At 35.4% G+C, this 23,102-nt stretch overlaps 2 protein-coding genes across 4 annotated transcripts; one reads left to right on the forward strand and one right to left on the reverse strand.

Moving 5' to 3' along the window:
* Window positions 1–232: 232 nt before the first annotated feature.
* Window positions 233–17,761, forward strand: LOC115447972 (TBC1 domain family member 9). Of its 2 annotated transcripts, none has more exons than XM_030175306.2 (19): window positions 233–434; window positions 523–689; window positions 1,076–1,243; window positions 1,527–1,623; window positions 1,884–2,147; window positions 2,733–2,997; window positions 5,199–5,401; window positions 6,386–6,521; window positions 6,786–7,065; window positions 7,357–7,550; window positions 8,165–8,359; window positions 9,061–9,210; window positions 9,656–9,844; window positions 10,277–10,456; window positions 10,740–10,945; window positions 11,187–11,305; window positions 11,583–11,840; window positions 12,164–12,273; window positions 12,688–17,761. In XM_030175306.2, the coding sequence occupies exons 1-19, from the start codon at window positions 391–393 to the stop codon at window positions 12,919–12,921; spliced, it is 3,459 nt and encodes a 1,152-aa protein (XP_030031166.1). In that variant the 5' UTR covers window positions 233–390; the 3' UTR covers window positions 12,922–17,761. The 2 variants fall into 2 exon arrangements, with proteins under 2 accessions (XP_030031166.1, XP_030031232.1); XM_030175372.2 differs by having other exon boundaries at window positions 391–434; window positions 6,398–6,521.
* Window positions 17,762–17,925: 164 nt separating this feature from the next.
* On the reverse strand, window positions 17,926–22,100 carry LOC115448129 (tissue alpha-L-fucosidase). 2 transcript variants are annotated; one of them, XM_030175481.2, is made up of 7 exons: window positions 21,912–22,100; window positions 21,208–21,443; window positions 20,739–20,877; window positions 20,037–20,503; window positions 19,690–19,830; window positions 19,164–19,522; window positions 17,926–18,065 (listed from the first exon to the last, which is right to left on the reverse strand). In XM_030175481.2, the coding sequence occupies exons 2-7, from the start codon at window positions 21,437–21,439 to the stop codon at window positions 17,964–17,966; spliced, it is 1,440 nt and encodes a 479-aa protein (XP_030031341.1). In that variant the 5' UTR covers window positions 21,440–21,443; window positions 21,912–22,100; the 3' UTR covers window positions 17,926–17,963. The 2 variants fall into 2 exon arrangements, with proteins under 2 accessions (XP_030031341.1, XP_037295391.1); XM_037439494.1 differs by having other exon boundaries at window positions 21,208–21,566.
* Window positions 22,101–23,102: the final 1,002 nt, after the last annotated feature.

Here is a 23,102-nt window from a genome sequence, read left to right on the forward strand (position 1 = left end):
CATTTATGATTTTATTGTAAGTTGTAAATTAAGATAAAAAATAAGCTTGTATATGAAAATATGAAAACCAACCGTAATGTAATATAGGCTTTGATTTTGAATTCTTGCAGTTTTCTATGCGGGGCCGTTTGTTTACAGGATCTTTTATTTTTTTAACACTCAACACCAACTCATTTACATTTGACATTGGGCTCAATGGACTTGTTTCCAGAGCCGTAATAAATAAATAAAAAAAGACATTTGACATAAGCTATGAAAAAAGTTGTCAAATTCGTTTGTCGATTTCCTTGAGATTGCAATATTTTTGTAAACTGTTTTCGCGTTTAAAAATGTTCATTCACGTTACCGTAGGATAAGTGCCTCCTATAAAAGTGCTTGAAATACGGAAAAATGTGGGTGAAACCTCAAGAAGTGTTCATCAAAACTGCGTTATGGTAATTGATATTTACAAATGCTTTGCTTATCTCTATGTGCGATTTTATTATTGACTATCGCAATATGCTAATGAATACATTTCTGTAGGGATTGTGACGAGACGACTTTGTATTTCGTATTGCAAAGGAGGAAAGGTCATGGTAAATCCAAAGGACTGTCTTCATTGCTGGTTGGAACTCTAGACAGTGTTAGAGATACTAAACCAGCCCCCTACAGAATATTGCATCAAACACCCAATTCTGAAGTCTATTTTGGTGAGTATTATTACTAAATATTTGAGGAAAAATCATGGCCAAATATTAGATATATTGAAAATTCCTTATTGTACAGAAGTTGTAGGTATCGTGTTGCGTTAGATAATATATGTTGCTTTTGGGGGCCAATAGGCACCTCAGTAGAGATTTAATATTTACTCCACCACCTTTTTCCATCATGGAATTTCATGGACTAAGTTATAATAAGCACTATATATATCTCATATACATAGTGGTTCAACTGAATGATACTATAAAACATTAAATATAAATGTGGGTAGATATTTGTTTACATTTGTGGAACTATCTAGAATATGATTTATTAGGCCGGTTTTAAATTTTGTAAATCTTCACAATATGTGCATGTATGTGTGTTTATTATTTAGTGATAGCAACAGCATTAACAGAGCAAGAGATTCGATTAGACTGGCAATGGCTGTTTGATAATGTGTGCCCAACATTACACTCCTTTGATACCGAGGAAGAGATTACAGAGTTTGTCTGTTGCAAAATAAATTCCATCATTGCAACGGAACAAGAAAACTTAACTGAAGGTAATTTATGAATACTGTATTGTTCTTAATATATCTTAAAAACAAATATGAATATAACTGAGTTCGTTTTGTGTAAAAAAGATTTTGCCAATAAACAATGCATTATAAATTTTATGTAACAGTCAATCTTGCATCATATAAAAAAACAAGCAAAACACAAGGAATAATGTATAAAAATATTTAGTAGTATACTAAAAAAACTTGCTAGTTTTGGTTGTTAAACAAGTTTTTATATTTAACACAAAAAATCCTTGTGTTTGTTTATACTTGTTTTTCCTTATAGATGAAGACACTATTACATACAAAAATGTGGATTATGAATTTCACCAAAGATTTAACATGCCAAAGGATGAAAAGTTGGTATGTTATTATTCGTGTAGGTAAGTTCTTGACCTATGAGTATATTTTAAATATGTAACACAGTATGTTCATAAGTTTATGCATCCATATTTTTTACACGGGGTAATCTGTTTATGGATTTATGCCGGACTCGCTGGTAAAAGCCGTCCTACCGACTAAAACCCCGCTATTCGGCTCTCACTCCTTAATATCGAAGGTCGCGTGGTGGGCATGCAACAGCAACCAAGTTTATGTATACTGCTGTCATTTTTTTTTAAATATTGTTTGACTTCTATTTTAGTTACTGGAAAGGTAAAATGCCCCGACAAGGGTGGATGTACCTCTCAGTCCACTACATGTGCTTCTATTCCTACATATTTGGACGTAAAACATCTATCAAGATACGTTGGGCGGATGTCACAGAACTGGCAAAGACCAACAGCCTTTTGTTTCCGGATTCCATAAAAGTTGTTACCAGGGATGATAAGCACTACTTCACAATGTTCCTAAAGAAGAATGAGACATTTGCTTTGATGCAGCAACTGGCTAACATTGCCATGAAACAGTGAGTAGCAGTATATTAATGAGATGTTATGATGCTAGTCCAATATGTGTTATAGTTGTATTTTAATATTAATTATTATAAAATAGTTGTAGAATAGCATCATTCAATTTATTCTAAAATTTAATTTACACTTCATTGAACATTAATTTATAGAAACTCTAATTTAATATTCCAACACCAGCTGACTAATGTTTATCATTTTTTTATGTAAACAGATGTACCACATGTTACTTTAGTTTATAGATAAAATGTTTTAATACATGTAAAACAAACTATCATAAAATATACTTATTTCATTAAAAAAAACTTGAATATTGGTAAAAATTAAAAACGTTTCTATTAATAATTATAGGAACTAAACATGCATTTCGACAGGGATAGTGCAATACCACGTTACTAGCAATGACAGTACCGTTTAACCGACAAAAAAAGCAAAATTGAGATTGATACATAAAATCCATAGTATTCTAGACTTTTAGTCACTTACAGAATATTGTAGTGTCCATTACGATATGTAAACATGTTATCATAATAATTGTTGTTTATATTAATATTACTTTTGCATAACTTGTATATCTCTTAAAGGTTGATTGACGACAAATCTGGCACGTTCAACATTGATAAGGATCTGCTTACTAAGTTGAGTAAAAATGTACCAAAGAAACCGTCTTTTCTTAAGAGAGATTTGGACGCACGGAAACAGTCAAATCTGTACACGTTGAGATTCCGACTGCCACAAACTGAGAAATTGGATGGGACTGAGGAATGTACACTGTGGACTCCATACAACAAACGCCACAATTGGGGCAGATTGTTTTTGTCACAGAATTTCATATGCTTCGATAGTAGGGTAAGTTTTATATTATTTAACTCTCTTCGTGGCGTAGTTGTATTGCTGATGCGGTACGTCAGGTTTAAGTTTCCGGGTTCGAATCCCCGGTCAGCTAAAGTGATATTGAGTTTTACTTCAGTATCACCTTGATTATACTAAATAGAGGGAAAAGTGGGATGCCTTGGTTGCAACTTTACCTATCCCTTTGGGGATAGCAGTGTACTTATATATCCCTGATAAAATAAAAAAAAAACATTACGCATATATTATGTTCGTTAATTATGTTTATTTTATGATGAAGTTAGAGAGTTAATTACAGCACTTGTGTTAGACCATGTATTAAAAGGTAGTCATAAAGCTTTGGCCTAATAATGACTAATATACATTAATATTCATCAATGACTCACTTGGCTGTGTTGAATATATTTTGGATATACTTATTATGTAATAATTTATGATCCCACAAGGACAGACAATTTAAATGCTAAATAAAAGTATGTCAGTTATTAAGTAACCTATTTTCCATATTTATAAACTTTTCCTTTTATATGGATTACCATTATTATTTTACTATTTTCATGTTAAATGTCATTAATATTGTTTCTATAGACACATTTTATAGGAAACTTGACAAAAACGTTTATCCTTCAGGATATTTTCTCTATAGCTCTTCAACCTTCAATCATCCGAACTTTATAGATTTATAGGTGTGACATACAATATGAAAACAATCGTTATCGACACTAAACGCTATGAGTCACGAAAACGTATTGTTTACAATCCTTTGTTACGTGCGCATTAACGTTCTATTATAACTGTTACTATTGATTCGCATGTGGTATATTGGCGCATTCAATTATATGATGTGTACTAGCGTTTGCTCGCGGCTTCGCCCGTATGAAGGAGTTTGCCGGAAAAAACTTCCGTAATATAAGTATGTTTCTGGGATAAAAAGTAGCCTATAACATTTCAAGGGTCTTAAACTATCACCATAACAAATTTCATAAAAATCCGTTCAGTAGATTTTGAGAAAATCGATACCATACAGACAGACAGATAAGGGGACTTTGTTTTATAATACGTATAAATTTTTAAATGATTATTTGAATCTGATATTGAATAAGTACTAATATATTTACGTATTACTAACGTATGTAATGGAAATGATGTTTTTGCGTATACGTCAATACTGGTTGTCTATCCTTTTGCAAAATTTCATCAAAAACCGTTCAGCAGTTTCTGATTTTACTCGTAAAATTCCAATATTGGACATGTTTCGCATTTGTAATATTTAAAGTAAAACGTGGTTCCCAAGGCGAGAGTTACTAATTCGGTATATTTGAGTCTCACATTATTCATTTTCAATTTGCACCCGAGACTTGTTATTCAAGTTCTTAGAAAACATTATTTTCCACGAGTTTTGCATTACAAAAAAGCGGAAAATAAAACGAGACATAATCTTTATTATCTTCGTACACAATACGTGATTCGTGAGCATATAAGTATGCTATTATTTGTCGACTTAACAAGATAAGTGCTTATTATGTGGAGACGGTTCGTTGAATACCAATTATTGGGGGGACTGTAAGATTATAAAGGGCCCCACTTGATTTCAAGCATGCCAGCTTTATTATTTCTGGACGCATTTTTATTATTGTTTACGTTCTATGATTGATTTTGTTCGAATTAAATTATTGTTTAAACTGCAACCAATTAGAGCTGTGATGGCACACAGCGGAGTGTTTCAGTAAGATCCCGTTCAAGTATTACGTAACGTAACATGGAGGGGAGGGTGGGTCTCGTAAAACGTTACGATGCGTTACAGGGGCGGGAGGGGGTGTTAGTACAACGCGTTATGTAACATTGTTTTTTTTTAGTTTTAAAGCAATAATATAGGTATTTTAGCGACTTTCCGGTACTTTACGTGACATAATTGTGAATATTAGAAAAAAACGTTTCACTTTAGAGTTACGTTACGTTTGGGGGAGGGGGTGACAAGCAAACTAGGGGGGTAGGGGGTAAAAAAAATTCTAAAATTGCGTTACGTAATACTTGAACAGCCCCTAATAAAGAAATAGAGAACTTTACTATGTTCGATTTTGACAATCATCTTATACGTAACGGGTAATAAAAATAATGCGAAAAATAATTCGTATTAATTACATAGGTCTTTAGAGATTCTTGTGTAAAGACAGCACTATTACCTTTTTTTATTTTAGGTACCGAATTTAGTCCGCCTCACGATACCGCTCCGGAACGTGCATCAAGTCGAGCGCGCGGATTCGGGCGGCACCGGCAGTTCCGGGGATTCCGGCAGCATCCTCATCACGACTGCGCATCACACGAGTTTTCTCTTCGGCAACATATCCGATAGAGATTTCCTCGTGCATAAAATATCGGAGTTGCTCGCTAAACTTCCGAAGTGAGTATACGTAGATATTTAGCATGATTATTATGTATTATGGTTGGATGAGCTGTTTTTGATGTCATTGGATTTTTCCGTAGTTTATGCTGTATTTTTGTTAATGTAGATGTATTTTTATTTCCATTGTTTTGGAATATTTTTCTGACTCTAAATGCCTGATTAATTTCTATGCTAATGGTAGTAATTTTTGTAGAATTTACTAAACATTGGCTACTCTTAATGATAATAATCTTTAGATGAATATTATTGCAGATTGTCAACTCATTTATTTCTTCATTCTTGTAACACGATCTCTCTATAAACTTGACGCGATAATATTAACTACCGCTTATCTCTGGAATACCTATTTCACACCAGGGTAGTGATTAATTAGATGGAATGGTAGAATTGTTTGCCAGTTCGGTTGGTATGTAAACTTCTAACCTATACTAAATATCAATTATATATCGTCGGATGGTGGAATACCACGTAACAAGCTCTGGTAAACACCGCGTTAGTGATGAAAGTAGTCAAAATTAATGCATAAAACACAACGGAAATATCGACACATTTAATTTAACCTCCTTAAAATTTTACACTTGTCGGTCATTTTCAATAAACGGTCCTAATCTCTTTTTTGATCTATCTCAAAATTGGACCATTCAAAACAAAGTATTTTTTGGCATGCAATTACAAATGACTTATTTTGATTGGTTTATTATCGGAATCGGATTGAGGATTGAGAATTCAGATTGGGATCGTTTACGGTGACACTTTACCAATGTTAGTTACGCGGTTATATATAACCGACGATATTTTCAAATACTATTCCATCGACTATTAACGCTACTCCTACGTGTAATCATAAAACTTTACTTATAAATTTTCATGATTTAACAGGGTTGCTCGATCTAACAGCATGGTGCAGACGAAGCGGCTACTAATGGCTACTATGGGGAAATGATATGTTCAGCATTAACTAATATGTGTGTGTGACAACAGTGATGTGTACAGGGAGAAGGCGACGCGTGCGCTGCCGCGGGAGGAGGGCCGGGGAGAATGGACCGCGCAGCCGCCGCTCATGACGCTGTTCCGGACACACCAGACGTCCCCCATTAAACAGATACAGCAGAAAAAGGTTTGTGGCTAAAAGTAATAATTAATATAGCTATAAGTAAGTAATAAATGTAGCTATAAGTAAAGTTGTCATGCCTTTATCCAATTATGGGTTCCACACAAAGCTTGTAGTTGTATTTGTAATTTCGACTTTTCGGATGACCAGCACCTTAGTCCGCCCCGTCACCACGAAGACTGCAGTCTTCGAAACGCCGAGAGTTTTTTTTTTTATTGCAACATGCAGGTAAACATGAGAAATCATTATAAAGAAAATGCTCACCTACAGGAAAAACAATGGGAGGACCACATGTCAGAAGTAGGCCGTGGCGTCAGCATGTATCAGACCACAGACGGAAGCGAATTAGTAGTGAACGGTATACCGGAGTCGCTCCGAGGCGAACTGTGGAGCGTGTTCTCCGGCTCTATACTGCAGAAGGCACAGAACAAAGGACTATACGAGAGGCTCGTGAACGAAGCCCTCTCGTCGAAGAATCAAGCGAACGATGAGATAGAAAGGGATTTGCATAGATCCCTGCCGGAGCATCGGGCGTTCCAGAATGATGTTGGTAAGTTAGCTAGGAAATTATGGTAAAAATATAAAATTATGAATATCGCATAAGGGCAGTGTGTTTGGGTATTTTTTAAGGGCTTTCAATATGTACTAAGTTAATTTTTTAGTTACAATTGTCGTTTATGAAGCATAAGGACCCTGTGTAGTTGGAATTTGCATTTACATGTGTTAAATAATTGTAAAATTTTGTAACTATTTTTTGAGATCTTATTTCCATAGTTGTTGCCAATATCCACAACAGAGAACTGTATTTATGGAAAGGAATATAAAGGAATGTTTTTTTTAGGTATTTCGGCACTACGTCGTGTACTATGCGCGTACGCACTCAAGAACCCGACAATCGGATATTGCCAAGCTATGAACATAGTGGCGTCAGTACTCCTCATATATTGCCCGGAGGAGCAAGCGTTCTGGTTGTTAGCTACTATATGCGAGACGCTGCTGCCTGATTACTACAATACTAGGGTTGTTGGAGCTTTGGTGAGAATTACTAATTATTTTATGTGGGTTTTGAAAGGGCTGAAGGCATTATAATATGCAAATAAAAAAATCAAAATGAAATTTTACATTTATGAAGGATGGAAAAAATGCCATCATTTTTGTCTCTGTATACAAAAGATTGTCGGTTATAGCGAATTGGAAAAAGTACGCTGGACTGATTAGAGAGCATTAGCCAAATAAATATTGTTGATAAAACACTTCCAAAATAAATAATAATAATATCAGCCCTGTTTTATATACTTGCCCACTGCTGAGCATTGGCCTCGTCTACTACTGAGAGGGATTAGGCCTTAGTCCACCACGCTGGCCTGGTGCGGATTGGTAGACTTCACACACCTTCGAAATTCCTATAGAGAACTTCTCAGATGTGCAGGTTTCCTCACGATGTTTTCCTTCACCGTTAAAGCGAACGATAAATTCACAAAGAATACACACATGATTTTTTAGAAAAGTCAGAGGTGTGTGCTCTTGGGATTTGAACCTGCGGACATTCGTCTTGGCAGTCCGTTCCACACCCAACTAGGCTATCGCCGCTTCAAAAAAACAACACTTCCAAAATACCACATAAAAAAAACAACAAAACTGACTTCCAGGTCGACCAAGGCGTCCTAGAAGAGCTGACAGAAGTCCACCTCCCGGAGCTGCACGCCAAGCTGGACGAGCTGGGCATGATGAAGATGATCTCGCTGTCGTGGTTCCTCACTCTGTTCATCAGCGTGATGCCGTACGAGTGCGCTGTCAACGTCATGGACTGCTTCTTCTATGACGGCGCTAAGGTTATTTTCCAGGTGCGTATTTTGGTTTAACCACAAAAAAAACATTTAACCATAATGCAAAACCATAAGAAAATATAACACAAAAAACCATATTAAAAACGTTACCCCCAATAGAAACATTTAACCATGATATAACTATATTGAATATCGAAATAAATATTTAATACACAAACTATTTTATTGAGATACTGAGGCGTCGTCGATGCATTGTGTTCGGGAAATTTAAAATTGAGTTTTTCTGCTCATTGTCAACCTCGAGTCTGGAATTGTGCTAGATAAATACAGGCACAAGGCTCGTGCTTATTCCATGGGACCTCTTATATCTGGCGAACACTCGATTAATTTCATCGTGAAAAAGAAAAAAACTGTGATTCTAAGAATGTGTATGTACAACCTCTGTTTGTGTATTTATACACGATTTATTATAGATATTACAGGTTGTCTTTATATTTATACATAATTATCTATATTTCAAATCATGTGTGTATTCTTTGTGAATTTATCGTTCGCTTTAACAGTGAAGGAAAACATCGTGAGGAAACCTGCACATCTGAGAAGTTCTCTATAGGAATTTCGAAGGTGTGTGAAGTCTACCAATCCGCACTAGGCCAGCGTGGTGGACTAAGGCGTAATCCCCTCAGTAGTAGAGGAGGCCCGTGCTCAGCAGTGGGCAAGTATATAATACAGGGCTGATATTATTATCTATATTTTAGGTCACATTGACCATCCTGGACATAAATCGCGAGAAGCTTCTCAACTGCACAGAAGACGGTCAAGCGATGCAGATTCTGAACAGTTATCTTGAAGGCATTTACAACGAGGAAGCGATGGCCTTGTCCACTGAGCCACGAACTGCCGAAAGGGTGAGTCATAAGTTAACTCTTAGTTTAGCAAATATATAGAGGTGTTACAAAAAGAGGGTATCTAAATTTTATATTAAAATTAATTTAACTATAAAAACAGTAGCTTAGTTTAACTAGATTGGCTAAAAATACTCATAACACAAATAAAACCGGGTTTAATAAAAATAATAATAATGATAAAAACCTTTATTTGGCACAATAGTAAACGACAACATAATATTATTTACATGCTAATAGTGTTTGTGCTTACACAGATTTTTTAAACTTTAATTAACAGGGGACCCCAAACTAGGCGATGCCTGTATCTTGGGGACCAGAAAAGTTATAAATCTTAGTTTAGTCTTAATATTATGAGTTTCTACATAAAAAAGCCAAATTCAGGCGATATGTTCGCTTTTCGTGTTCAGCCAATTTCTCATTCATCTGTGATTATATAAATTTCCAGACGATAAAAATCCAAGATCTGATATACCGAACGTACCGCACGTACGGCGGCAGCGTCACCAGCGAACACATAGAACACCTGCGTCTCAAGCACAGACTGCGCGTGGTGCGGCAGCTGGAGGACAGCCTCGAGAGGAACACGCTGAGGGCCTTGCAGCAGGACAAACTGCTCGAGCCTAATGAGCTGCAGGTGATTCTTTATACTTTAACATTTTGATATGTTGTGATTAATAAAGATTATTTTAATGTATATAAAATCGATTTACATTTACATGATAAAAGGTATTATATTCTATCATAGATTAAAGTCTCATGATTGAGATTAGATTTATCGCTGACGCAATTTAAAATTAAATAGACACATTATTAATTTAAATGAACAAAATTTAACAGAGAAAAATTATTATGTTATTAATAAACTAATAAAAATTACTATATTCCAAGTCAGTTAAGTAAAGTCCAGCAAAGGTACCTCTCATTCAGCTGGATGCTACAGTACGACCTAAGTAGTACTGCAACGCTGATATGATGTGTATGTTATTTTTAACTGATAAACTACTTTTTTCCTTCCTCTTTCTTCAAGGTGAAGTATTTTACAACTTTTTTAATATTATTGTTTCAGGAGTTACTAAGTGCGATACGTGAAGAGTTGTTATGGGCGAAGCGAGTGCCGTGCGAGCGACTCGAGGCGCCGTACGAAGCGTACAGGCTCGACTACACGCAGTTCAAAACCTTGTACACAGCTTTATCACCGTGGGCTAAGGGTGAATTTGCTGAAGCGATCACTGCCAGAATGTTTAAGGTATTGTTGGTGCAGTTTTTACGAGTCATTTTTATATTATGACCTATTGGAATTTTTAAATGTGTTTATTATTTTAATCTCGTTTAAAAAATTAAGCGAGACCTATGCCTACTTATTTAAATCTCCTGTCCATTTATTTGCTTTATAGGGCTTGCATTTTTTTTTATTTATACCGTGTGTGTTTATTTGTTTACAATAAAGTGATCTAAATCATCTCAACCGGTTCCTTTATTTTTTATTTCTATTTTACTATATAATATGTATATTCTTGTATGTGTGGCAGGTGATGGACAGCGACGAGGACGGCGCGGTGAGCGCGCGCGGGCTGAGCGTGTGCGTGGGGCTCGCCACGCGCGCCGACGCGCAGCGCCGCCTGCGACTGCTCTACTGTGCGCACGCGCCGCCGCTGCTCACGCGCCAGGACCTGCGCGCCGACTACACTGACACCGGGGAGGAGCTGGCTGCGGACGCCATCGCCTTCTTTGACAGGTGATGATAGATGAAGCCAAAGCTTCAGTTTAAAGATTTAACCTTTTGAAAATCTACATTCTTTTGACGAGCGATTTATGTTATAAAATTAAGAATATTATTTCGTTTTATTATTCGGTGTATAAAACTATAAAAAATCGTGATATTAGACACGTAATAAGTTATTTAAAATATATTCCGCATTCAGTATTATAATTTAATTTTACCTGTTTTTTATAGCATTTTTTTTTCATCTTGACAGCATAGAGAATCCGACTACACCGGAACCAGATGCGTCATCTTCATTACACCGGTCGATAAGCGAGGTGTGCGACGACGGCAATATGGAGAAATCCAGTGACAGCACCAACACACAAAGCGGTCAGTAAACATAGTAATGTTATAAAACCAAAAAAGATACGATTGTAATTTTGTTTAGAATAATGGATTACAATAATCTTATTAACTTATTAAATTGTTATAAACTACATTATTTGAGAATTAATTTATCTTTATTTAGATATTATTCTATATCGACATATATTTTTTTTAATAGATTCAATGACAAATATTTTTTTCTCGTAACTAGCAAATTGAAAAATCGAACTCCACATCTCAAACATGATAACCTTTTTGAAACACTCTGTATAATTGACAGGCTCAAGCGGCTGGGGCGAGGGCGCGATCACGCACACGGCCAATGAGGTGCGAGCGTGCGCGGTGTGGGGCGTGTGGTCCGCGGCCAGCTCGCCGGGGGCGGGGGCGTGCGCGGGGGTGGGTGCGGGTGCGGGGGCGGGGGGGCTCGTGCCGCCCGCCGCGCCGCGCCTGCCGCGCGCGCACTTCCTGCAGCTGCTGGCCGTGCTGCACGACCTCACGCAACACAACCTCAAGCTGTACGAGGCCGTCGTGCTCGCAGGTCACTACACTGCGCTATGCTGATACTCACTAATGTATTGTGTTATACATTATATGTTGAATATCCTGTTATAATACCAATGGTGTACACTTTGACATCTACATAAATAATGATATGCAAAAATAGACTCATTGATGGCTGCCACCATGCGCATACGCATAGAGACACTATGTTGTGTAGATTGGAACCTCGTTAGATTTTATCAGGCTGATAAAAATTAAATGTATTTTTCTTGGAGTACAAATAATACATACTACATATTTCACATTGTCTAAAACCAGTTAAAAAATTATAATGTAAAACTTGGTTAATTGGTTTTTCAGGTACACTGCTCCTACAGTTAGGTGAATTAAACCAGCGACGACCCGAATTAGACCGAGAAATCTCACAGGACAGCTTGTATTTAGCGGCCGCTGCGAAACAACCTGTTGAGGTATATATAATTCTTAAAGTGTAAATAAAAGCGCAGTCTACCTGTATTAATATATACTTAATAGCAGCGCCATCTAGAAATGGTATCTGCTTTATTACTGCCATAAAATATTAGATGTTATAAATAAAATGGTCCTTGAAATAATGCCTGCACATACAACAGAAATCTATATTATATCTAGCATAGTATAGAGTTATACATAAGTCTATAGGTAGCCATATGAATACCCTTAGGGTTAATACCCTTGTTTATGAGACCAACCTGCCTTCAATAAAATCTTCCATTTAAGTTGCACCTTAGTTTTTATGCGCGGACGCATACGTTCTCAATTTAAATGACGCGATCGTCCAAAATGGCGGACGCACAACAAAGGACGTTTGACAAAAAGCTTATTATAGAAATAAATGTCCGCAGCTGGATCCAAACGGAAACGCAACAGAACCAGAACAAAGCTCCGACAGTGTTCAGAAGCCGCCACCCTCACCATCCAAAGACGACCCAGACAATGGCTGGTCGATAACGCTAGAACAATTTTTGGCCACGATACTGGCCCAACCACCGCTAGAGGAGTACTTCAATGAGAATATATCGATACTCCCACATCTAGAGGCGCTACGGCAGCGGGATAGGCTGCATTCAGTGTCGTAGTTTAAACTGATAGCCGGGTTGTTGGCAAACTAAGTGTACCCTGCTTATCGAGGTAGGTACTAAGAATGCACTCTATGTTATTGGGATTACAGTCGAAACTGCTTATACAAAAATATGGTGTATAAGAGTATGTTTAAGTTATGCTAACTTCAGAGGAAACTAATAAGAAAGGCATGAAAAGATTTAATAACTAACTTATAACTTATATGTTTGCAATTTTACATATTTCTGAATAAAATGGTAACCATGTATAATTTTTCTAATTGTAATAATATAATGATACAAATTGGCGGAGGTATATATACCGCAGGTTGTGATATTTTATTGTCAGATTTTGATATTTAAAAACCAAGATTTAATATTATCTCAAGATGATATCTAACAGCTAAATAATGGACTGCAATAATCGTTATAACTTTCTGAAAAATCTATTAGAATATTATGTCTCATCTTAAGCAGTTTCGACTTTTTAATCGGTGTCGCAATATGTTCAAGTGTCATTTTCTTTGTTTATTTTTACACTCGATATTCAAATGAACATAGAAAACAATTAACAAAAATTTTATGTACTGAATACACCTTTTCATATATTTCTGAATAAAACTCTTTGTCTAACGGGCGATTTCAATATACGGTCACAATCGATATTTCCAGGACAGTTGTTAAAACTGACCAATCAGAACGAAGCTCGTTTGAAAGCATGTCAAATGACTCGTTCTGATTGGTAAACCAATCGGGATCAAGTTTACGATAGCGATTGCGATCGTTATTGATTTTGGTCGTAAATCTTTTTATATTTACGTTAACATTGTGATACAAGATTTAATATTGTAAGTGTAACGTGGCTTAATAGTTTGAATGCTTCGTTTATTGTTTAACATGTAAAAATATGTATATATAGCACAGTAGTTTTCGATAGACGAGCTTTGCTTAAGTATAAGAATTAATATTAGTTTATTTCTTCGTTTTACCATGCCATATATAAAAACTGTACCTTCGTATTGCAAAGATGTACTATTTCTTTTTCTAAATTACTGTAGCAATTTTGGAAATGAGTGATTATTACCACCAGGCGGCGCCTTTAATATGTTGCCATCTCTTTCTTAGACAGTAGTGACACTCGACATGAATGAAATCGCAGATAATGTTAATTAAAGGGTAATTGGAGTTTACAAATAACAATGTATGTAGATGAAACCTAAGGTTTTTTTTGTCTAAATTTTAATTTAAAAACATGATTTTTTATTATAAATTAATACGATTATTATATAAAAACTTAAAAGTGTGCTTTCATGTATTCGTTAATAAAAAAATAATAGATAACGTGTAGTGCTTTACTAGAGTAAGAATTTTTTGTGCATAAATGTATGCGATTGAATAACATTCCACTCTGTAACCGTTAAAATAATACCTAGGTTACAAAAAAATAACCGTTAGTGTCATATTTAATATTTTTTGGGTACTATTTTGTAAGACCCGATGTAATTTTAGGGGAAAATATACGGTAATATAATTTAGAATAGTACAAAGATGGCATTTTAGTGCGTTCTGGGGTTTCGCACTTTTGAATGAAAGAACGCTTTGAGGGAAATCATGAACGGTAATCATCTCGATGCTAAGGTTAATGAATAGTCATCATTCGTCAGTCGACATCATGTCTGGAATCCACTCCGCTTACTAGCTTACTATCAGATGCAGTCCACAGTCATTTGGCCATACCCATATTTACAAAAAATACCAATCGTTTGACATCAGTAGGTCGACCCAAAAAAATAACCAAAATAAATAATTTGTGTAAACTTTATTCTGATTGGCCCATTTTCGCCATCGATCCGGAGATATGGATTAAGATTACCGCCGTAATTCATTATCGAAATTAGGATCTGTTACGTCGTTTACAGTTTTCGATTTTGATTTGAACGTAAAAGCACTTTCATCTTACATTCGTTTGAACGATCACAACCTCAATGTTCGATCTAATTCTGGGAATGAACTTATCAAAATAATTCAAATGTAAGCATGTCAAAAAAACTTTATGATTGGTAAATTTTTGAGATAAATCGAAAAAAGCGAGTGAGATCGTTTATTGAAAATGAATGCTTGTTTTTAAACGTCACGTTTAATTTGTACTTTTAATCGCTTTTTTATACTTGATTTTAAAGAATAATTGGAAATGTCATCAAGTTTCAAAACATATGTCAATTTGACAATTTAACTGAAGAAATATATTAAATTGTACCCTAAATATTATTGGTTGCGTTTTCATTTCCGCTGCAGTAGCGAATAAGTAACAAAATGAATGCTTAAATGTGTAATGTGTTTAAAGATTATGATAGGAAATATATGTATCATGTATATATAGAAGGAAATTAATATATTACAGTGATATTTGACGGTATAAATATTGATTGAGGGAAGGTAGTTTTTCCACCATGTAAAGCTGATAAAATCTGCCTCAATGTAATGTACCAGGGTCATCCCTACAATCGATTCCGATATCGATTAATCGAGTGAGCGCTTTCATAGAATTCTTTATATTATAAAAGGCGAATAAAATGTGTAGAGCACTTGTACGGTATTTTACATCAAAGGAATCGTTCATTTAATACTGAAAATTAACTGTATATTTTTACTAACCTCATATATATTACCACACTTTTGTGCTTCGTAAATGTAATTGACGGGTGCTTGGCCAACTCAATGATGCTTGTAAATAAATACGTACAGAGTCCATATTAGCTTGCAAAACATTTATATACAAAATATTTATGTAAATTATAACAGAATATACTTATTCGAATGATTACAAATATTGGTCGTTTCATACAGATATGGAGCGAGAAGTATTTTTATAAATCAAAGCATTACATTAGAAACTTATATAACGAGGGCTTAATATTTTTTTTCACGCTTCCATTTCTATATGAATGTGTTTACTGTAATCTAGATGTACCCTTTAGACAATACATTCATAGCTTTCTATTGCCCATATATTTATATTTGAAAATTATTCTGAAGGCACTTTTGTTTGATACCGAATTCTTGTTTGGTTATCCATGTGATCAGGACAATAAATAATGGTACTTTTTAAACATCATTTTTATATTCATAAAATTAGCTAAACTGTGTATGATTTTTTTTAACAGTTAAAGCGCTAGGTTAAGTTTTGTATCAACACATTTTAATTTAACGAAGATGCAACGACCTACGCATAAGTCGAAGTACTTGCTTGTCTCATTTTGACTGCCTCGGTGACGTAGTTGTAATACGTACGCGGTACGAGTTAGACTACCGCGCTGAGATCCTGGGTTCAAATGGCCAGACCAAAAATAAATTTAACTGAACTTTCTATAAAAATTACTCAGGCGCAGCTCGGAGTCAGGAAATTGGTGGTGTGATATCCCCGTGAAGCACGTTCTTCGCCTGACCTGTCTTCAGTCATGTCGATATACAGGGCCCTTATTCTGTATGATAGTGTAAACGCGTAACGCGGCCGTGTCATGTTATCTTCGAGAAATGTGCGTGGAATGGTATTCTGTAAGTCAAATTTCTATAGTCCTAAACATGACGCGTTGTGTTACGTGCTTGTTACGCACTGTTAAAATAACGTGCGGGATAGAGAATAAGGCCCCAGGTCACCGGATTATAAGAGTGAAGCAACAGAGAGCGCACGTGGGTATTGCGCACACGCATGTCTACTATAATATGTCCTGCGTACTTGGCCGATCTCCGTTGATATTCCGCCGTGGCCGAAATTAGGCTAGGAGGAATTCATTCACATATCTGCATTGCTAGATAATAAAAAAAATGTGCACATACATTATGTAGAATACGGTACAGCAACGTGCAATTGCCGAAAAATCAAAATGTGTGCGCGTCTTTGTGAAATGAACTATTTATAATTGGAAAGTGTGTACACAAGTGCTTTCAGAATTCACCTTACATCGAAGTGTTAGTGTATTTAGTACGTAAGCACCCCTTTAGTGATTATTGTAAACGTCACGGACCAAGAACTCCCAACGTCCATCGTAGCATGATTTAGATAAGATCCTATGTGTACCCTGTTGTTGCTGATATACGTAATTTATATGTAGAAATCATGTAGAATTTGACGTTGGCAGCTCCCAGTCTATATTTTGTCGCCTGTACACTCAGCATAGAAAGTGGCTTTTATTTCAAGTTTAAACATCTTTACATAATATAAAAACGTCCCCCGTCTGTCTATTTGAATGTGATAAACTTAAAAACTGAATGGAATTTGATGTCATTTGGTATGGAGAGTTTAAGTTCCTAGGAAGGACATATGTATGCTACTTTTTATCCGGTAAAATATATAGCGGGACTTTATACCGGATGATCTCTTTCAGGCGGGCGAAGCCACAAACAAAGGCTAGTACATTTATAAATTATATTTGCATTGTGTAAAGGTAACATGTGTTAAGACTGTTGTAATATACAAAACTAGTGTGATTTATGATTATGGTAATTTTTGACATGATGTTGAAAAAAAACAATATGGCCATGTCTTGTTTTATGAAGTTTTGAACACAATGTTACATTATAACACCAGCTTTCTATGCAGACTGTACGTTTGCAATGCATTATAAGCTTCGCTGTTATTTGTAATGTTCTTGGTGTCACAGCACAATATTCGTTTATGTTACTTATAGTCCAGTATGTACCTTTATCTAGCATTGTACAATGAAATGAATACATTTGTTTGACGTTAATTTTGGTTTTATTTATTTAAAAAAAATGTAGGTATGTTAAAAAATATTGAGGATTTTTGTAATGTTCGGATGTGCGTTCAGAAGTAAATTTCAATAAATGTTTTGACTAGCTTATGTGTTTCTGTTGAACCTTATATCTTTGCACTAAGGTAGTTTTTTATTGCAACCCAGTGACTGGACAAGTAGACACTAGGTACACAATACAAATATTTTTAGAAACGATTTAATAGTATGTGATTCCAAATAAGGATAATTTGTAAATCAAACACTGGTGTTAAAGTTAAACGTTTACTTAATAAAATTCTTTGATAGTTAATAGGATTTTAAACTAAATTTCAATGACCATGCATGTTCCGACTTCACCACCGCTTTCCTGGGTAGTCGAATATTAACTACTCCTTCGATGATTTGCCACTGAAACAACAAAGACAAACATCTTACTTCCTACTAATATTATAAATGCTAGTTTGTGAAAAAGTTTGGATGTTTGTTAGAAGTAAGGTCAGAAACAGCAGAACGGATTTTGATGAAATTTGGCATACATATAGACCATGTCTTGGGTTAACACATAGGCTCCTTTTTATCCCGGTAACTTGTTCCCGTGAGATTTTTTCCGGTTTTTTAAACTATACTAAATTCTGCTATGAAGGGGTACAGAGAGATGTTTCGCAGCGGGGAAGGCTCTTAACGCGGGTGAAGCCGCAAGCAACACCTAGTAATTTTAATCTTAATGATTTTTTTTCATAAAAACATTCTACAAAGTATAGGAAAACTTAAAAAAAGGATGAAATCGGTAAAGTTGTTCTTTTTGTTATGACGTGTCCAAGGGAAATAGAGGTTCAGTTTTAGTCAGCGGCTCGGCCCGCGTGGAAAATCTTTTTCAGGATAAAAGTCCTCTATATATTCCCGGGACAAAAAGTAACCTAAAGCACCTCGGAATAATGTAACTCCCGATTAGTAAAATGAATTTTCAAAATCATTCAGGGTTTCCACAGTTTAGCCCCTAAAAACCTACAAACAAATTCTCAAACATTTCCTCTTTATTATATTGATACAGATGATAGACATTTACACAGGTCTAGTCAATCCAAAAGAGACTAGGTACCTAGATTAAGGGCATTATTCATTACGTTGACCGAGTTACGATCCCCACAAGACAAAAGGTTATCGGCTTTACTATCAGCAGAACTATAAACTTTAGACTACAACTTTGAGTAACCTATTGATACTTCGTAAAATTTAAATTATCTCCAATCACAATATGTTGCTTCGATTATTCTCAGAAGGATAACGTGAATGATCATCAAGCTAAGTTTAAACAATCTTTGCAGAAATATATTGCGTTACTTCCAGATGCGACAAGCTATAATATTTCAATAGCTTTACACATACCACTACCGAAAGTCCTGCAAGCTATAATATTTTCGAAATTGAGGCTTCCGTGATTATTTAAGGTTAAAAATTGCTTGCTGAAATCAACTTCTGCTAGTTGCTAAAGATAAGCGAACTTACGTTCAAGTATCCATCTTGACCCAGCATCTGCACATGATAATTCCCGCTGAGCATACTAGGTGCAACGTCCTTCAACTTCAGAATACTGTTTCCCGGCCATTTTAGGAATATGGCGTAAACAGCTGTGACGGTGTCCGATCTACTCGGCTTTGCTATTGGGTTCCTCGCATTGTACGTAGTCTTAGTGCATGTGTACCAAACATCTCCGTTGAGCGTGTCGTTCTGCGAGTCCCACGGGGAGGTGTTGTAAATCGCTTCCCCGTTTATTGCGAGCCAGTCGCCTAGAGACAACAGCCGTTCCTGGAATATTGGAGCTATCGTGCCTTCTTTAGTCGGTCCTATGTTGATTAAGGCATTCCCTGAAACGTTTATTGAGGTTGCTTGATTTGTTTTGTTGTTTATATATACATATTTCATAGTAGTATAAAGAAGTAAGAGAAATATGGAAATTAGAGGTAAAATTAAATTAAATTCTATAAAGATGCTATCAATGCTACTTCGACTATCTATGTCAATTATACTTTACCTCCACAACTAACCGTGGGCACTATTTCTCTAAGCAACTGATCCATACTAAATATTTCACTTAATTCCATATTCCTTCTGTAGCCCCACGACTGGGAATCGACCGTGAACGCGTTTTCCCATTTATGTTTCAAAAGTTTACCTGCAAAAGACTACGATTAAAACATGCTCCTAAATCTTTATGCCGTTTGTACATTTTCAAACTAACTGTGGAGAGGGGGGGGGGGATTACGTATCAAATAGAGGACCCCCCTCCCATAAAACAATGAGAAACAAAACACTGTAAAACCCTAGTAAGTTTGTGACAAACAACTTCAACTGTGTGAATCATTAAAAAAGAAAGCTAACCGGGATTAAACCTGTCCTGATAATTATAGAAATCGCCGTGTTTTCCAGGAATGCCAATACCCCATCTGTCATTAACGACGATTTCGTTTTTCACGGGACTGTCGTTGTACAGCCACGCTAACAGCTCTGTTGAATTCCAGTACGTGTCGTGAGCTTCCCAGTCGCCGTCTGACCATAATACTGACGGCTTATAATCATTAATTAATTGTTTGATGTCAGGCCATAGTTTAGTTTCGACGTACGTTTGCGTCGCGAACCCTGTCCTTCTATCTTCCAGGTAGATAGGATTATACCACTCGTATAAAGAATGATATACGCCGAATTTCAAACCCTCTGCGCGTACAGCTTTGGCCAAATCACCGACGAGGTCGCGTTTTGGTCCGACTTCCATGGCATTCCAACTGAATGATTTCTTGGAAGGGAAGAGAGTGAAACCTTCGTGATGTTTACTGGTCAAGACAATATACCTGCGAATAATTCAAATATAGCTTCATATATTTTAATACAATACTTTATTATATTATTATCTATTTAATTACATCCTAGTTTTGTTTGCGGCTTAATCCTGGTAAGGGTCCTTCTGTGATATAAAATTCCCAGATTATATTTTTCTAAACTTCTAACATCTAAACATATACTTACTTCAAAATTTTTTACATTTATAATATTATAAAATATTTATTTAAAAGATTAAGATCTTACTTGGCCCCGGATTTAGCGAAGATTTTCGCCCATTTTTGAGGATCAAAAAATTCTGCAGTAAACATAGGCGCGAACTCTTGATATGTAAAACCGGGCGGATAATGTTTACGCATAAACTCGTTACACTTCTCCATGCCGGCTACAAATATTACATAAATATGATCAATAAATAAATAAAAATATGCAGTGTTAAACTTTTATTATAATTTTTACCTATTATTTTTGTACGTAATGTATAATGAAACTCATATATTTTTATGTTCTTATAGTTTTCTCTAAATTTCAAGATATGTGTGATAAGGAATAAAAAGTATTCTCAAACAGTTAAAACAAAATTACTTTAAAACCAATATAATAAAAATGAATGGATTAAAACAATTTTTAATCTAATTTTAACGGTGCTTGTGAAATATTGAGTATTTTCGTTTACATTCTTAAAACCAATATAATAAAAATGAATTAAACATACCTTTCCAATAATTCCAAAACCACTCAGATCTGAAACTAGGCACGGAGTAGACACCCCAATGCAGGAATATTCCTATTTTGGCTTTATCATACCATTCTGGAAGCGGCCGGGTGTCGAGATCAGTCCAATCGGGTTTGTACCTCTTAGGTACCTCTATTGTATTATATATGCCTATATTTTGTACATTTGCCGCACATAACGTGATCAACGTTGCTAAGTATATTAACCTCATGGTTCTGTATGTGAAAGGATTTTTATTAGAATTAATAATATAGGTCCCTCGAATCAATTCAATTTTTAGATTGTGGCGCCATCGTTGGCAAACGATAATTTTCTCGAATCAATGCTCGGATCCATACCTCATTAACAAATAAACAACGAATTGAAAACATAATTTGTGGAAGTAGGTTAAAGCAGAGGTTGAAGTTTCAGTGCTTCTTTCTGGGCAGCAGAGATTATGAGTAATTAAAATTGATCTAGGTCGTGGAGTCTAGGCGAATCATGCGTATTAAATTTAAAAGTAAAATTATACTTTTTTGCGGCTTGTAGGTACCAAGCAACACAAAACCTAACACCTAGACTCGAAATAAAAAATATTTTTTTCAACACAGGACACTATTAAGCAGTATGCTTTCAAGGACGTGGGGTCATATCTGTAGTATTTAACAAGTACGGAAATTAAAATATAAAATGTATAGACTTACTTGTATTGGCACACGAGTTTATTGAATATCAGTGTACGTACTACTGATGTAAGGAAAACACTATCTTAAAACGGCGTTTTATCAGCTTGTAGCGTTAATTATTGTTTAACATTACAATTCAAATTTGTTGAACTGGCTGTATCGTTTTAACGACAATTCTGCCAATGACAAGATTTAAAAGCTTGTTTAACATTATATTTATTATCTACACGCATTATATTGACATTTATTACTATCAAAGACAATTATAATATATTAACTTGCACGCGGCACCGTCCGCTTGGAAAAAAATACTGGTATAAAGTTTTCCGGGATGAAAGTCCCGAAAAACGTTAACGTTCTCGGCAAAAAGAGTAGCCTATTCCCTTTCCATGGTCTTAAACTATCTCCATGCTAATATTCATCGAAATCTGTTGGATAGTTTTTTTTTATTTTGTCACGTTCAGACAGGCAGACAGATGCGGCGGGGGACCTTGTTTTAAAATATATTTTTTAGAACTTTTTAAGAGGAACAATTTCTTCATACGTTATAATTTTAAACGTTCACTCAGCGCACACAACTTAAGTTATCAAAAGGATATTTTTCCTGTTTTTGCAACATTTTTCATTGATGTTCCGATCCTTTAGATCATCATAGCATGATGTCTATATATGGCCTTTAGCAGTGTTTCCCAAACTATAGGTCGTGACCCACTGGTGAGACGCGAAGGAATATTAGGTGGGGCCTGATAAATAGAATGAATGATAACTGATGAAGGAGAAAAGTAATTGAAATTTTTACTATAACAAGCACTCCATGTATGTAATTAAGTATTAAAAGCAACTTCGTAACAGCTTAGAAGTGAGTACAGAATTTGAAAGCTTTTTTAAATGGGTCACGATTCAATCAACTTTGGGAACCATTGGCCTATAGCCTTTCTCTATAAATGGACTATCAAACACTAAATCAATTTTATAATTCAAACCCATAGTTCCTGAGATCAGCGTGTTCAAACAAACAAAAAAACTCTTCCGCTGTATATGTATTCATATATAATAGTAGAGATATGGAAAAATACTATTTGGTTATCGACATCTATAAAAAGGTTTTTTCATTATCTCTAAAATGCCTTTTATGGTGAAAGTATTCTTTGGGTTAGGTGCATAAATATATATATATATATATATATATATATATATATATATATATAT

The sequence above is a fragment of the Manduca sexta genome, chromosome 17, assembly GCF_014839805.1.
Source record: "Manduca sexta isolate Smith_Timp_Sample1 chromosome 17, JHU_Msex_v1.0, whole genome shotgun sequence".
Classification (NCBI taxonomy): domain Eukaryota; kingdom Metazoa; phylum Arthropoda; class Insecta; order Lepidoptera; family Sphingidae; genus Manduca; species Manduca sexta.

Coding starts and splice junctions, on each gene's coding strand:
- LOC115447972 (XM_030175306.2), top strand. CDS start 391: ATGTGGGTGAAACCTCAAGAAGTGTTCATCAAAACTGCGTTATG. Junction 690..1,075: donor CAATTCTGAAGTCTATTTTG/GTGAGTATTATT, acceptor TTTATTATTTAG/TGATAGCAACAGCATTAACA. Junction 7,551..8,164: donor CTAGGGTTGTTGGAGCTTTG/GTGAGAATTACT, acceptor ACTGACTTCCAG/GTCGACCAAGGCGTCCTAGA.
- LOC115448129 (XM_030175481.2), bottom strand. CDS start 21,439: ATGAGGTTAATATACTTAGCAACGTTGATCACGTTATGTGCGGCAAAT. Junction 19,831..20,036: donor TCAGGACAGGTTTAATCCCG/GTTAGCTTTCTT, acceptor AGTCTTTTGCAG/GTAAACTTTTGAAACATAAA. Junction 18,066..19,163: donor GTCAAGATGGATACTTGAAC/GTAAGTTCGCTT, acceptor TTGTTGTTTCAG/TGGCAAATCATCGAAGGAGT.